General features: G+C 48.5%; 2 protein-coding genes across 7 annotated transcripts in view; one reads left to right on the forward strand and one right to left on the reverse strand.

Annotated features, from left to right (window-relative positions):
* Positions 1 to 395: 395 nt before the first annotated feature.
* Positions 396 to 7,539, reverse strand: Taf11 (TATA-box binding protein associated factor 11). Its single transcript, XM_028888351.2, has 5 exons — positions 6,586 to 7,539; positions 4,417 to 4,565; positions 2,168 to 2,255; positions 1,650 to 1,746; positions 396 to 927 (listed from the first exon to the last, which is right to left on the reverse strand). The coding sequence occupies exons 1-5, from the start codon at positions 6,754 to 6,756 to the stop codon at positions 797 to 799; spliced, it is 636 nt and encodes a 211-aa protein (XP_028744184.1). The 5' UTR covers positions 6,757 to 7,539; the 3' UTR covers positions 396 to 796.
* Positions 7,540 to 8,341: 802 nt separating this feature from the next.
* The window catches only part of Anks1a (ankyrin repeat and sterile alpha motif domain containing 1A), a 161,432-nt gene continuing 156,747 nt past the window's right edge, over positions 8,342 to 13,026 (forward strand). For 5 of the 6 annotated variants that reach the window (XM_028888430.2, XM_028888431.2, XM_028888432.2 and 2 more), the window contains exon 1: positions 8,372 to 8,679. In XM_028888430.2, coding sequence (XP_028744263.1) covers positions 8,495 to 8,679 — 185 coding nt within the window. In that variant the 5' untranslated portion in view covers positions 8,372 to 8,494. Of the gene's footprint in view, positions 8,680 to 13,026 lie in introns of all 6 variants that reach the window. The other variant, XM_028888435.1, reaches the window with a different exon arrangement.

A 13,026-nucleotide genomic window follows, 5' to 3' on the forward strand; every position in this document is an offset into this window, starting at 1 on the left:
TGTGACCATGTCAGAACTCGGGAGCCACAGGGAGTCCAGCCTAGTTTACATAGGGAGTTCTAGACCAGCCAGGGCCACATAGTGAGACCCTGTCCCAAAAATAGATTTTTTTTTTTTTTTCACGAAAAGGCCAAGACTAGTGCCAGGCTCTAGTAGTGGCATTCTGAGAGCTTGAGGCCAACCTGCTCTACATAGTGAGTTCCAGGACAGCCAGAGCTACATAGTGAGACCCTGTTTAAAAAAAAAAAAAAAAAAAAAAAAAAAAACACCAATCAGCACTCAGGAGGCAGAGGCAGGTGGATCTCGTGTTTTCGGCCAGCCTGACCTACATGGTGAATTCCATGCCAGATAGGGCTATGTGGTGAAACCCTGTCTCCAGAAACCAAAAAGAAAAAAAGCCAAGACTAGTTAGTTTTATTTAGACACTGGAAGGATGAGGACTTTTACCTGCAACAAAATAAAATAAACTTTTCCACCCAAGTCGGAAAAGTTTAGTGATAACTCACAAAATCCACAGGAGAATCTGAAATGTTAACAGCATGAAGTATTTCACCCTTGTGACTGTCTTCATGGCAGATGATCCCAAGTGCAGTTCTGAAAACCAGATGTAAGAAACAACCTGTGTCTTTGCAACTTTAAGCTCCAAAGTGAAACCACCAGAGTCGTCTGTCTTTCTGGTGTGCCTTGTAGGTGTGCCGATACATTAAAATCACCGTCAGGGGCCCTTGGAGCACCGACAGCAGAGCACCAGTGCGGAAGCCCGACTACGACAAGTCTGGACCACTCTCGGTCAGATCTAGAAGAAGATGATTTTCTTGTGCTTAGAGTTGGGGATCTGCCCCTTGGACTTGAGCCTCCGAACAGCCTCCCGCATGTGCTTGGGCTGCAGGGGTGGCATTTCTCCCCACTTCTCACACACGTCCAGGGCTGGCGTGGGAAAGGAGACAGCATCGTTAACATGAGATTTACTGACCATAACTCAAGTCAAAATTCTGGCTTGTGTGAAACTCGCCAAAGAAACAAACCAAGATGTTTTTCTTAAGAAAATGTTATAAAGTCCGTCACACTGGCTTTAGTTATTCCCCACAGGGACTGTATCTCAGCTTAAGGAAAGAAAATGACATCACGAGCTGTAGAGGAGCATTGAGAAGTAGCAAGGCTTTCTACTTGATGGAGGGACAGCTCTCAGCGGGGTACCGCTCTCAGCGGGGTACCGCTCTCAGCGGGGTACCGCTCTCAGCGGGGTACCGCTCTCAGCGGGGTACCGCTCTCAGCGGGGTACCGCTCTCAGCGGGGTACCGCTCTCAGCGGGGTACCGCTCTCAGCGGGGTACCGCTGTCAGGACACTGTCTTCTTACACTCAACAGCAGAGGCAAAGTCTGCTAAGGAGAAATACACAACTGTCTTGGTCACCCTGGGCTAAGGAGAGGGAGTCCCTAGATGGTCTCATCCCCATCCCCCAACCCTGCCCACCGCTCAGTGATAAAAACTACAAGAGTAGCCATGCTGTCCTCAAGACAAGGCTCCCTATAGGATCTACTGTAGTGTGGCTGGAAACTCACACAGCCCCTTAAGTGCCCTGGTGTAGACACTCTAGAAAGTAAGATCCCCACGAGAGTAACACATGTTGTGTAACCAATGACACTTACCTTCTTCTACTACCTCCCCCACAAAAACTTTAGAAATGCCAGACATGGCAATCACCACATTCTGGGACACAGAGGTGCCGGTGATGGACTGGATCAGCTTGGAAGAAAGAAAGAAAGAAAGAAAGACTGTGTTAAGATGGTCGGTGACTGGCGTTGGAATGCAGTGCAGTTCAGTGGTGCACGCCACATTGCAGGCTGTGTGCCAAAACAGACTACTAGAGTAAGATGTTGGCTGCTCCTGCAGAGGACTGGAGTTCAGTTCCCAGCACTCACACTGGCTGGCTCACAACCGCCTGTGACTAGCCAAGGGTATCTGATGCCCTTTTCTGGCTTTCATGGGCACCCATACACATATATTTACAACTATATCAATAAAAAACAAAGCCCCAAGGATGGTGTGTTGTGGCTGGCTACACATGGCCTACAGAGTTGGAGTTGGCCAGGTGATGAGAGGGAGGGGTGTGGAGTCCGGCATCTTCCTAACATGGTGGGGACACACTGGGGCAGTCCATCCTTACCCTTTTAATGGCTGCCTTAGGGAAAGCTGACCGGCGATACATTTCATAACGGTTCAGCTGCTCCTCAGAAAAAGAAGAAACCAGGATTCTAGACAAAGATTGAGTTGGTTAATGAGAATGAATACTAAAGGCATATAAGTCAACAAAAGCAAGCCCCGGACAAAAAAAAATGTGTTTTGAGGAGTCGCTGGCTTTAGGCCCAGTGCTGTTGAGGCATTAATGGCATTTCCACTCCTAAGGAACTCTGGAAAGAGAAAAAGGAAACACAGTTTCCTTTCCTTAAAGACAAAGGCTGCTGGGTGTGGGGTGCATGCCTGCCCAGGAGTGGGAGCCCGTTCTGCTCCTCCTAAAAGACTTACAGCAGTATGACGACAAAATACTGTATTCTGTGCCAACTGTATTTCACACTGACAGTAAACCTCTAATACAGAATGTCTGCTCAAATCAGGGTTTTTCAATAGTAACAAGTTTAGAGGGAAACATTAAAAATATGCATGTTCTTTAGAAAATTTGAGACATGATATACCTCCGGCTAGCCTCAAACTTGTGTTATCAAGAATAAACTTGAACTTCTGATCCTCCTGGCTCCACCTTCCAGAGAGTGGGATTACAGATGTGCCACCACATCTGGTTTTACTGCTGGATCAATCATAGGACTTCTTGCATGCTCTGCAATCTACAGTAGCCTCAGCCCTAATATTTCAAATTATTGAATCTATTTGCTATGCCTGTGTGGTGTATGTATGTGTGGGGGAACACATGAAAGACAACTTGAAGTAAGCAGTTCTCTCCTTCCATCATGTAGGTCATGGGCATCAATCTCAGGTTGTTGGGCTTGATGATAAGTGCCTTACCTGCTAGGCCCCATCTTTTCTTTTTCTCTTCTTTCTTTCTTTCTTTCTCTCTCTCTCTCTCTCTCTCTCTCTTTCTTTCTTTCTTTCTTTCTTTCTTTCTTTCTTTCTTTCTTTCTTTTCTTTTCTTTCTCTCTCTCTCTCTTTCTTTCTTCTCTCTCTCTCTCTCTCTCCCCCCCTCCCTCTTTCTTAAACTTAATCTATGTGAGTATGTTTGCTTGTGTGTGTCTATCTGTGCACATGTGTGTGCAGGTGCCCATGGAAGCCAGAAGGGAGTGCCAGATCCTTGGAACGAGTTACATTTATGAGCAGCTTGAGGTGAGTGCTGGGACCTCACTGGTCTTGTTAGTGCAGATGGCTCTTAACCTCTGAGCAGTCTTTCTAGCCCCCTATATTCTTTATAGTTAATTCTTTTAAATAAAGAAAAAGATGGCTGAACCAGTTTTAGAAGATGAACTAAAGACTTAAATAGGAAATTCACAGAAATACCAATGGCCAATCAAGATGGAGAAAAAAAAATGAACCTTAAGTATTAATCAAGGAACTTGAAGTGATCAACTAAAACAAGATCACAATTTTCATAAATCTGGAGATATGCTGAAAAGCCTTTGAAAGGTGTTATACTAGCATTTATACAGCTGGTTTATCTTAGAAATGGATGAGGTGTAGAGATATGTCCAAAGATGTAACAGTGTTGTTAAAACAAACAAAAAATGTTAAAACTCTACTCATAATAGGTAAAGGGTTGATAGATAGATCACATAGATAAGATGCAGTACAACCAGGAAACACTGATACTTACGAGAATATTATATGCACAAATAGACCCAGATATACATTCTTGGAATAGGACCTAGCTGCCGGATTTGGGACATTTTACTTTTTTTTTTTTTTTTTTTTTTTTGGGTATTCTGAGTCATTTGCAATGAGCCCATATTATTGCAACCACAAAATAAAATTGAGCTTTTTGAAGAAAATGATGACTGATATGGGAAACACTGGCCAAATGTAATGTTAAAAACAAAGCATTTTTAAACAAATTATTTAATATCCTTACATTTATGCATTTATTTTGTGTATGCGTAGGGGTATGCCTATATTTGGAGGTTATAGGACAATTTCCAGTCTCTCTTCCCACCATGTGATTTTCCAGGATCAATCTCAGGTCATAAGGCTTGGTGGCAAACAAATTTACCTGGTAGCTTGCTGGCTTGAAATTATACCTAGGCATAGTGGCTCATGCCTGTAATCTCAGCACTAAGGAGGCTGAGGCAGGAGGATCTGGAGGTCAAGACTAACTTAAACCTCATTAGACCCTATCTCAAACAAAAAGCAAGTAAGAATGAGTGTATAGAGCTGAGTCAGAACCTTGAAATGGAAAAGTTAGAAGAGACTCACTGCATCTTCTGAATTTCATCTTCGTCTACTTTCTGTTTCTTTTCTCTCTTCTCTTTGGTGTCCAGTTTCAGCTTTTTGGCTGCAGGAGTAAGTAATGATGAGTCTTCCCTCTCCACTGTTGTTAAATCGGAGACATCCTGACTCTTGAGCTGGGAAGATGGACAGAAACTTTGACTACATATTTAGTACACTTTTCAGGTTTGGGCAAAGACAGCAAATGCCCTGTTCTTTCCAGCTCAGGAAATCTGTTTATGCAGTAGCTGTCTGCTTCTAGGCACTGCCTGTACCATCAGCATTAAGAGGCCACCTATCTCCCAAAGGAAGATTATAGCCCAGCTGGAGAAGAAGATCAATAATACACTTTTCCAGCTGAGCCATGGTCATATAGAGGTCCTGTATCTGTTTACCAAGGTAAAGGAGAAATGCCAAAGAGCCAAATTACCACACCCTCACCCTCACCCTCCGGATGCCAGCAGTCCTCCATCCACCGCATTTGCGCCTGGGGAACACCACTGCCTGCAGTGTTCTGACCCTTCCTGCTACTAGAAACAGTCTTTACATAGTCCTGGCTGTCCTGGAACTCATTCTGTAGATCAGGTTGGCCTCACAGAGATCTGCCTGGCTCTGCCTCCCGAGTGCTGGGATTAAAGGGCTGCGCCATCACACCCAGTTTGGACCCCCCCACACACTTTTTTTTTTTTTTTGTCATTTAAGACTTTCAAAGTCTCATTTTGTATCCTAGGCTGGTGGCTCAACACTCCCTGGTCTTCAAATTGTGGAAATTGCCCTTCCTCAGGCTCCTTGCTATGATTATAGACTTGTACCACCATACTGAATTTAAACTAAAAACAGATGGCTCAGAGGTTAAGAGCTCTTGCAGAGGATCTATGTTCTATGACCAACACTCACGTGACAGCTCACAGTCATTTGCGACTCCAGTTTCAGGGGATCTGATGTTGCCTTCTGACTTCCACAGAAACCAGACACATACATGGTAACACATCCACACAATAAAAATATTTAAAAAGCCCAAACTTTAAATTATTATGCACATTCATGCACAGTATGTGTGGACTTGCAAATGTTGATCACAGGGCAACTTTGTGGAGTTGGTGCTCCTCTACCTTTATGTGGGCTCTGGGGATCACACTCCAGTTCCCAGGCATTCATGGCAAGCACCTTTACCTGCTGAGCCATTCTGCTTGCCCTACACTAAAATCTTTTTAAGGATGTTTATTATTTACATTTCTCCACATAAGCACTCATCAGTTTTACTCATGACAGGTGTAATCCAAACTCTGTCCCGACCAACTTACTATGGAATCTTAGTACATCAAAACTTATTGAGATATAATGGTTCCTTTAAAAAGGGATTCATATTTAAACTCATTCAGAAATTCAGAGAGGGGGAGTGAAGGCATTAACTTTCCTTCTTTCCCCTCTTCCTTTCTCCTCCTCCCCTCCTTTTTGAGGGAGTTGGGGTAGAAGCAGGTTTCATTTTGTAGCTCATAAAGTCCTGTAATTTATTCCTTCTACTTCAGCTGCTTGCATGAGACATTCAGCTTAAAATTTTCTTCTGGCAAGTTTTGCTGCTGACCTGTGACAGGAGGGTCACAAGCTCAAGGCCAGCCTGTGTTAGGGAGATGCTCCTCATAAAGAGGACAGCAAAATCCCATCAAGTTTTGCTATGTTTTTTCCCCCTAAAAGTTATTACTTCAGAACGTCTTGAAGTGGCAGCTGCTCTTGGAAAGCCCCATCTCCATCTTATCTACGGTTCCCTCCATGATTTCTCAAAGCCAGTTCCAGCTCTAAAACTTCGAGATGCTATCTGCAGAAATGGAACCTAAAGAACACTTAAGGTTCAACTAGGCAACAGTGTTTAGCTTTTGAAGTGGCACAGTCGATGGTTTTAATGAGGTTCCGAGACCCCTGGAATTGAGCAGACAAGACACTGGTTCAATGTCCACTGAAGACAAGAGCAGACTGAGCGCAGTGCTTGGCCCCTGGAACCGAAGCAGCACCTTCCCGTCCACGGCCTCTCCCCTGCCCCCCAAGGTTGCGGACTGAACAATGACTCGTGGTGAGTTCTAGTTCTGGCTATGGAAGCCAGGAAGCAGACAGTAACGCGACCGGGTGCTCCTGCAGCCTTACCCACAAAGTTCCACGTACCTCGCTTTCCTCCGCCGCGGCTTCTTTCACGTCTGCGTCTCCATCTCCGTCGGTTTCCTCTGGGATTCCCTCAGTGTCGGCGGCCGCCGGGACCCCAGGAGTAGCCCTCACCTCCTCTGACTCCGCTGGCTCTCCGCCTTTGTCTGTGGGCGACTCCCCAGGGTTGTCCATCACGGTAGAAGCAGGACAGAGGCGATGGCAGCGCCGCCAGGTGAAGAAGCGAGACGACTAGCCATACAGCGGAGCCGGGGCTTTGGTTTGTCGTCGCGCCGCGATGACGTCATCCCACTGCTCCTCGGAAGGGTCAGTTTCAGAAGCGCGTTGCTAGCTCGGGGATTCACTTAAACTCGAGTTTGTTTTAACAAGAAAGAAATTTAGAAGTGTGGATCTTCCGCTTTAGGGAAGAAGCGTTTTTGAAAGAGTGTACATTCGTTTGCTGAGAGACTTCTTTTTCTTCTCATTTCTGGAAATGCAATGACAATTAATCCTTCTTTAACTTGACTCCTTCAGAGCAAAGTCGGGGAAAGCGGACAAAACGCAGTCCCGCTGCTTGGTGGCGTCAAGGAATAGTGCTGCCTTGGACTGAACAACTTTCGGCAGGGACCCAACCTCGTAATTTTCGAAAGAACCGAGACCGCGGGCTTGTGTTCACCAGGGAATGGCTAGGGCTTCCTCTCGGTTCCGCAAGAATCTCTAACTCCAGCAGACTATTTCCAACGCTCTCATTCAACGCCTCAATTATTGGTAACCTGGCTTGAGTCAGTCGCCCACCAGTACCCAAAATCGGGACTGGTTTTCTAAATCTGATTTTAAAAATATGTTTGGTTAATCTCACGACAACTAAGAGAGAGAGGTCTCTCCTGACCGTTTCACTGAAGCTGTTTAGGATGGAGTGCGAGGAAAAGTTGTTGTTTTTCCTTTTAAATCATTTCATAGGTATGGGTGTTTTGGCTGCATGTATGTCTGTGCACCACATGCGTTCATGGTACCCTGGGAGGCCAGAGAGGGTGTCGGATCCTCTGGAACTGGAGTTAACAGACTGTGTTGGGAGGCGCCATGTGGGTGATGGGAATCAAATCCAAGTTCTCTGAAAGAGCAACCCGCGCTCTTAACCCTCCACCATCTCCCCAGCCACTCCCGTCCCCCACCACCTTTTTTTTTTTTTTTTTTTTGAGACAGGTTCTCACTATGTAGCCTTGGCCGGCCTAGAACTTGCTATGCAGATCAGGCTGGCCTTAAACTCAGAGGTACACCTGCTTCTGCCTCCCGAATGATGGGATGGCACGTGCCACCACGCCCAGCGATTTTACATCTCCTCGGTCTTCCCTCAAGGAGGCACCAGAGGGCGGGATTCCTCATGTCTGGTTCTAGGTCTCCGCGCCTTTTCCCTGTTTGATCTGAGTCTTGAATGGAACCGAAAACGTAACGTGGGCGCGTTACCAAATCTCTCTTTGGTTCCTACCGTGCCTGAACAAATGACCGTCTTTCCAGGCCCATGAGGTACCAAACCTTTGGGAAGGCGAGCACGTCAGGCGCTCCCCACAGGTGTGCCGCCGCGCGTCTTCTTCTCCCCCACCTGTGGAATGGGCCGGAGCGCTGGGCGTGGACCGGCTCTCCGCAAGGCTCCGCTCCGCGCGTCTCGGCTGCGCTCAGTCACCTGCGCGGCGGCGCCAGCCCCGCCCACTAGGTGGGCAAGGAGGCGGGGCGCGGGGGCGCGGTGACGCGTGACGCCGGATCCCGGAAGTGACGCGCCGCGGGGGGGGAGGCTAAAGAGGCGGGGGGGGGGTGTAGAGGGGGTGGCGTCCCCGGCCGGTTTGAGGGGTGCGTTGCCCGGAGACGGAAAGTTTGGGAGCCGCAGCAGGCTCTTGCGTGGCCCCGGGTCGGGGTCCGAGGAGTGGCGGTCCTGGGGATGGGGAAGGAGCAGGAGCTGCTGGAGGCGGCCCGCACCGGGCACCTCCCGGCCGTGGAGAAGCTGCTGTCCGGGAAGCGGCTCTCCTCCGGCTTCGGCGGCGGCGGCGGCGGCTCCGGGGGCGGCGGCGGCTCCGGGGGCGGCGGCCTCGGTTCCTCCAGCCACCCGCTTTCCAGCCTGCTGAGGTGAGTGCGCGCGCGGCGCGGCGCGGATCGGCTCGCAGCCTGGACGGCGCGGGCTCCCTCGAGAGGTCGCGGCTCCTGGGGCGCGCGCGGCGCAGGCCAGGCTCTCGCGTCTGGCGTCGCCGCTGCGGAGAATGGGGGGAGTGCCCAGGTGGCAGCCCGCGCCTCATGGCACAGCCCGGCGTCCCCCTCGCCCGCCGTGGGGTGCCAGCTGTCGCTTCTCACAAAAGCCACTTCAGAGCAGACCGAATTCGCGGAATCCCTCTCACATCCTGCAGCAACTCCCACGCCGGGCAGAGCCTCGCGACTCCCCTGGAGCACATTCTCCTCATTTCCTTCTCTTAGGAACTTGGAACGTGCCACCGGGCTGTGCGGGACCCGGCTTTTGTTTGTTTTTAAAATTGCTTCTGCATTGATCGCGCACGAGGTGTTTCAGTCTTTGAGCCTCTCTTGGGCTTGACGCTCAATTTGTCGTCAGTTTCCTTGTAGTCAAACCTCGCTGGGTTCGTCCAAGTGGCGTATGCTCATTTCTCCCAGGGACTTACTCGATAAGGTTTGGGAAGACTTGTTTAGGAAACTGACGTGCGTTCAACTTTCTCAGATCTGTTAGACACTTGAATCTGGGGCTGCAAGGCTTGGGGGTGGTGATGGTGGTGGTCACTCTTTGTCGCTTACAAGGGGGATTGGAATGCTTTGTCAGAGTGCACAAAATATGTTGGGTCAGCAGCGCTTTCGTAGCTGTTTTCTTTTCCTTCCTTGTTCTTTTGAGGTTTTTAAGAAGTGGAAGTTCATTTAGAAGTGGCTTCGTTAGCTTCCGTTCCCTATTAGTTTATGTACCTTCAGTTTGAGTCTGCTTGGAGAGCTTGCACCAAAGAAACCCAAGACTCTAACAAACAGGTATTCAGTACTGGGTACTGATCCACATCTTCTCAGCAAGATTTTAAAAAGCACTACAGAAGAACCTTCCCCTTCCTTTGGGGAAGAAAAACCTCATTCTGTTGGCTGCTATTTCTCCAGTCCCTTGAACAGTACTGGCTCATAGTAGCTACTCAAGATTTGTTGAATAGATTGAAGTACTGATTGGAGAATGATCATTGTGTGAGTGCATGATGAAGGCTAGAACTTGACATTGGGTGTCTTCCTCCATTGCTCACCATCGTCTTTCTTTGAGACTGTGTCCCTCGCCAAACCTGGAGTTTGCTGACTGTGCTAGACCGGCCGGCCAGCGAGTTCCCAGGGATTCCCCCTGCCTATGCCTTCCCAGTACTAGGGTTACAGGCACATACAGCCATGTTGGCTCTTTACCCCCCTTCCTTTAAACATGGGTGCTAGGGATCAAATCCGGGGGCTCCTGTTTGCTGAACAAGCTCTTTACAGACTGCGCCGTCTCCTTAGGGGATCATCCATCTCTAAATAAAGTGTTGGTGGTCCACACTGTTAGCGGTTGGTACTTCAGAGTATAGATATCACTTTGGGATAGGTTGGGAGGCAGAGCCTCAGGGGAAGGTGTGCTTAGGCTGACTTTGACAGGTCATATATAGTGAGAATGTTCCAGGTAAGCACACCCTGCTCAGAGGCACAGAAGGGAGACTTACTTGGTGTCTGTGGGCTGTTCAGGGAACTTCCTGCTTGGGATCTTGAGTAGTTGGGCCCCTTAAAGGTAAATAAGAATGGATTGGTACACTGTTGCCTCTCATAGTGACAGTCTTCCTCACACTTACGTTCTCAGTCCCTATGTTAGTGCCTGGAGACAGAGTCACAGATTGTCTTAGTTAGGGTTACTGTTACTGTGATGAACACCATGACCAAAAGCAACTTGGGGAGGAAAGAGTTTATTTAATGGCTTACACTTCCACATCGTAGTCCATCATTGAAGGAAGTCAGCGTAGGAAATCACACAGGGCAAGAACCTGGAGGCAGGAGCTGACGTGGAGCCATGGCGGAGTGCTGCTTACTGGCTTGCTCCTCATGGCCTGCTCAGCCTGCTTTCTTATAGAACCCAGGACCACCAGCCCAGGATGGCACCACCCACAGTGGGCTGGGCCTTCCTTCCCTCATCAGTCACTAAGAATATACCTCACAGCCGGGCAGCAGTGGTGCACACCTTTAATCCCAGCACTCTGGAGCCAGAGCCAGGCGGATCTCTGTGAGTTTGACGCCAGCCTGGTCTACAGGGCGAGATCCAAAACTACACAGAGAAACTTTGTCTGGAAACCCCCCCCCCCCAAAAAAAAAAAAAAAAAGAATATGCCCCCACAGTCTGATCTTACTGGGGGCATTTTCTCAATTGAGGTTCCCTCCTTTCAGATGGCTCCAGCTTGTGTCAAGTTGGCAGAAAACCAACATTGAATGCATTTTTCCCTCCCTCCCTTCCTTCCTTCCTTCTTTCCTTCCTCCTTTCCTCCATTCCTTTCTTCTTCACCTCCTTCTCCTCCTCCTCCTCTTCCTTTTTCTTCTTTTTTTTAACAGTGCCTCACTATGTGGCCTTGGCTAGCCTGGAAATTGTTATGTAGGCCAGGCTGGCCTTTAACTAGCAGATACCTGCCTGCCTCTGCCTCCCAAGTACTGGGATTAAAAATGTGCACCAACAGACCTGGTTTTTAATTCCATCTGTACTGTTTTGGCATCCTGCAGTTTTGATATCTGAGAGGTACGGGAAAACTACGCGAGTTTGGAAGTCGCTCTAATGAACTGATGATGTAGGACTTGGAGATTTGCCAGGAATGCCTTAACCCCTAGACTATTCTGCTGGAAGAGTATAGACTCTCTTACATCTTCTGCCCTCAAATACAGGTCAAGTTCTTGGTGTTCCCTCAGGGGCGGATGAAACGTTGCTGAGATCTAGCTGCCTTGTAGTTAAGCATGACAGTGGTTTTACTTTGGTTTTCCTGACGGTGTTTCCAGTTTCTGCCGTAGTACCATGAGTGGTGTCTCCTTTTCCTGGAGTCACAAAACTGCCGGACTCCTCATTGGCTCCCGTGTCTAGTCGAGGCTGCAGATGTCTATGAGCTTCCTATTCTCCCACTCTTGTGACTCTTAGAGGCGGGGAGGACATTTAGACCCTTGTTACACCGGGTGTGTCACTAATTAGGGATGACTCTGGTTAACCTATGAAAGAGGTCGAGGCCATGCATTTGAATAACCACTAGGTCAGCATGTCCCCTCTGCAGGTTTGGAGATGGTGAGATGGGGATGAGTCCCTTACGTATCCAGCCTTTTTCTTGCCAGGAACCCTGAGTTATTATTGGAAGCTGTGGACCCTAGTTTGGCACCTTGACTTGTGTCCACAGACGTATCCCAGCTCATTAGTACTGCACACCGTAGCCTACCTTTCTCTCCCAGTTTGAGGAGCTTATGGCTGCAGTGGATATAGTGTTGCAAATCACACTCTGTGTTTGTTTCCTCATGTGTTTATGACCCCACCACCACTGTTCATGCCACAGAGGTGTTTTTTTTTTTTCTTCTTCTTCTTTTTTCTTTTTGGTTTTTCAAGACAGGGTTTCTCTGTGTAGTTTTGGTGCCTGTCCTGGACCTCGCTCTGTAGACCAGGCTGGCCTCGAACTCACAGAGATTCTCCTGGCTCTGCCTCCCGGGTGCTGGGATTAAAGGTGTGCGCCACCGCCGCCCAGCTCCACAGAGGTTTTGTATGTATTCTGTGTGTGTGTGTGTGTGTGTGTGTGTGTGTGTGTGTGTGTGTGTGCATGAGGCTGCATGTATACATATGTGAAAGCCAGGGGTCAACCTTGGATGTCATTATTTTAGGTGCTGGTCTCCCCCCTTTTTTTGTCGGGGGTGGGGTAGGGCGGGGAGACTGTCTTTCAGGATTCTTCTTGTTTCCTTCTCCACAGCCCTGGATTTACAAGCAGACACCACTACTCCTGGCATTTTTATATGGGTCCTAGGGAATTGAACTTGAGGCCTCATGCCTGCAGGGCAAGCGCTTTACCAGCTGAGCTGTCCCTCCAGCCCCTTTTGTGTATTCTGAAGTTGGGAACTCTCCCTCCTCTCCTTGCATCCTTGTTTCTTATAGAGCATCTTCTACTCGGGTCTTAACCTCGCACAGCTCGTGAGGGCCTCATACACACAGGTCTTGGGGTTTGGGGGCACATCCTGTAATATATAGACACAGGTCTTGGGGTTTGGGGGCACATCCTGTAGTATATAGACACAGGTCTTGGGGTTTGGGGACACATCCTGTAATATATAGACACAGGTCTTGGGGTTTGGGGGCACATCCTGTAATATATAGACACAGGTCTTGGGGTTTGGGGGCACATCCTGTAATATATAGACACAGGTCTTGGGGTTTGGGGGCACATCCTGTAATATATAGACACAGGTCTTGGGGTT

This window comes from Peromyscus leucopus, chromosome 16_21 (genome assembly GCF_004664715.2).
Source record: "Peromyscus leucopus breed LL Stock chromosome 16_21, UCI_PerLeu_2.1, whole genome shotgun sequence".
NCBI classification, from domain to species: Eukaryota; Metazoa; Chordata; class Mammalia; order Rodentia; family Cricetidae; genus Peromyscus; species Peromyscus leucopus.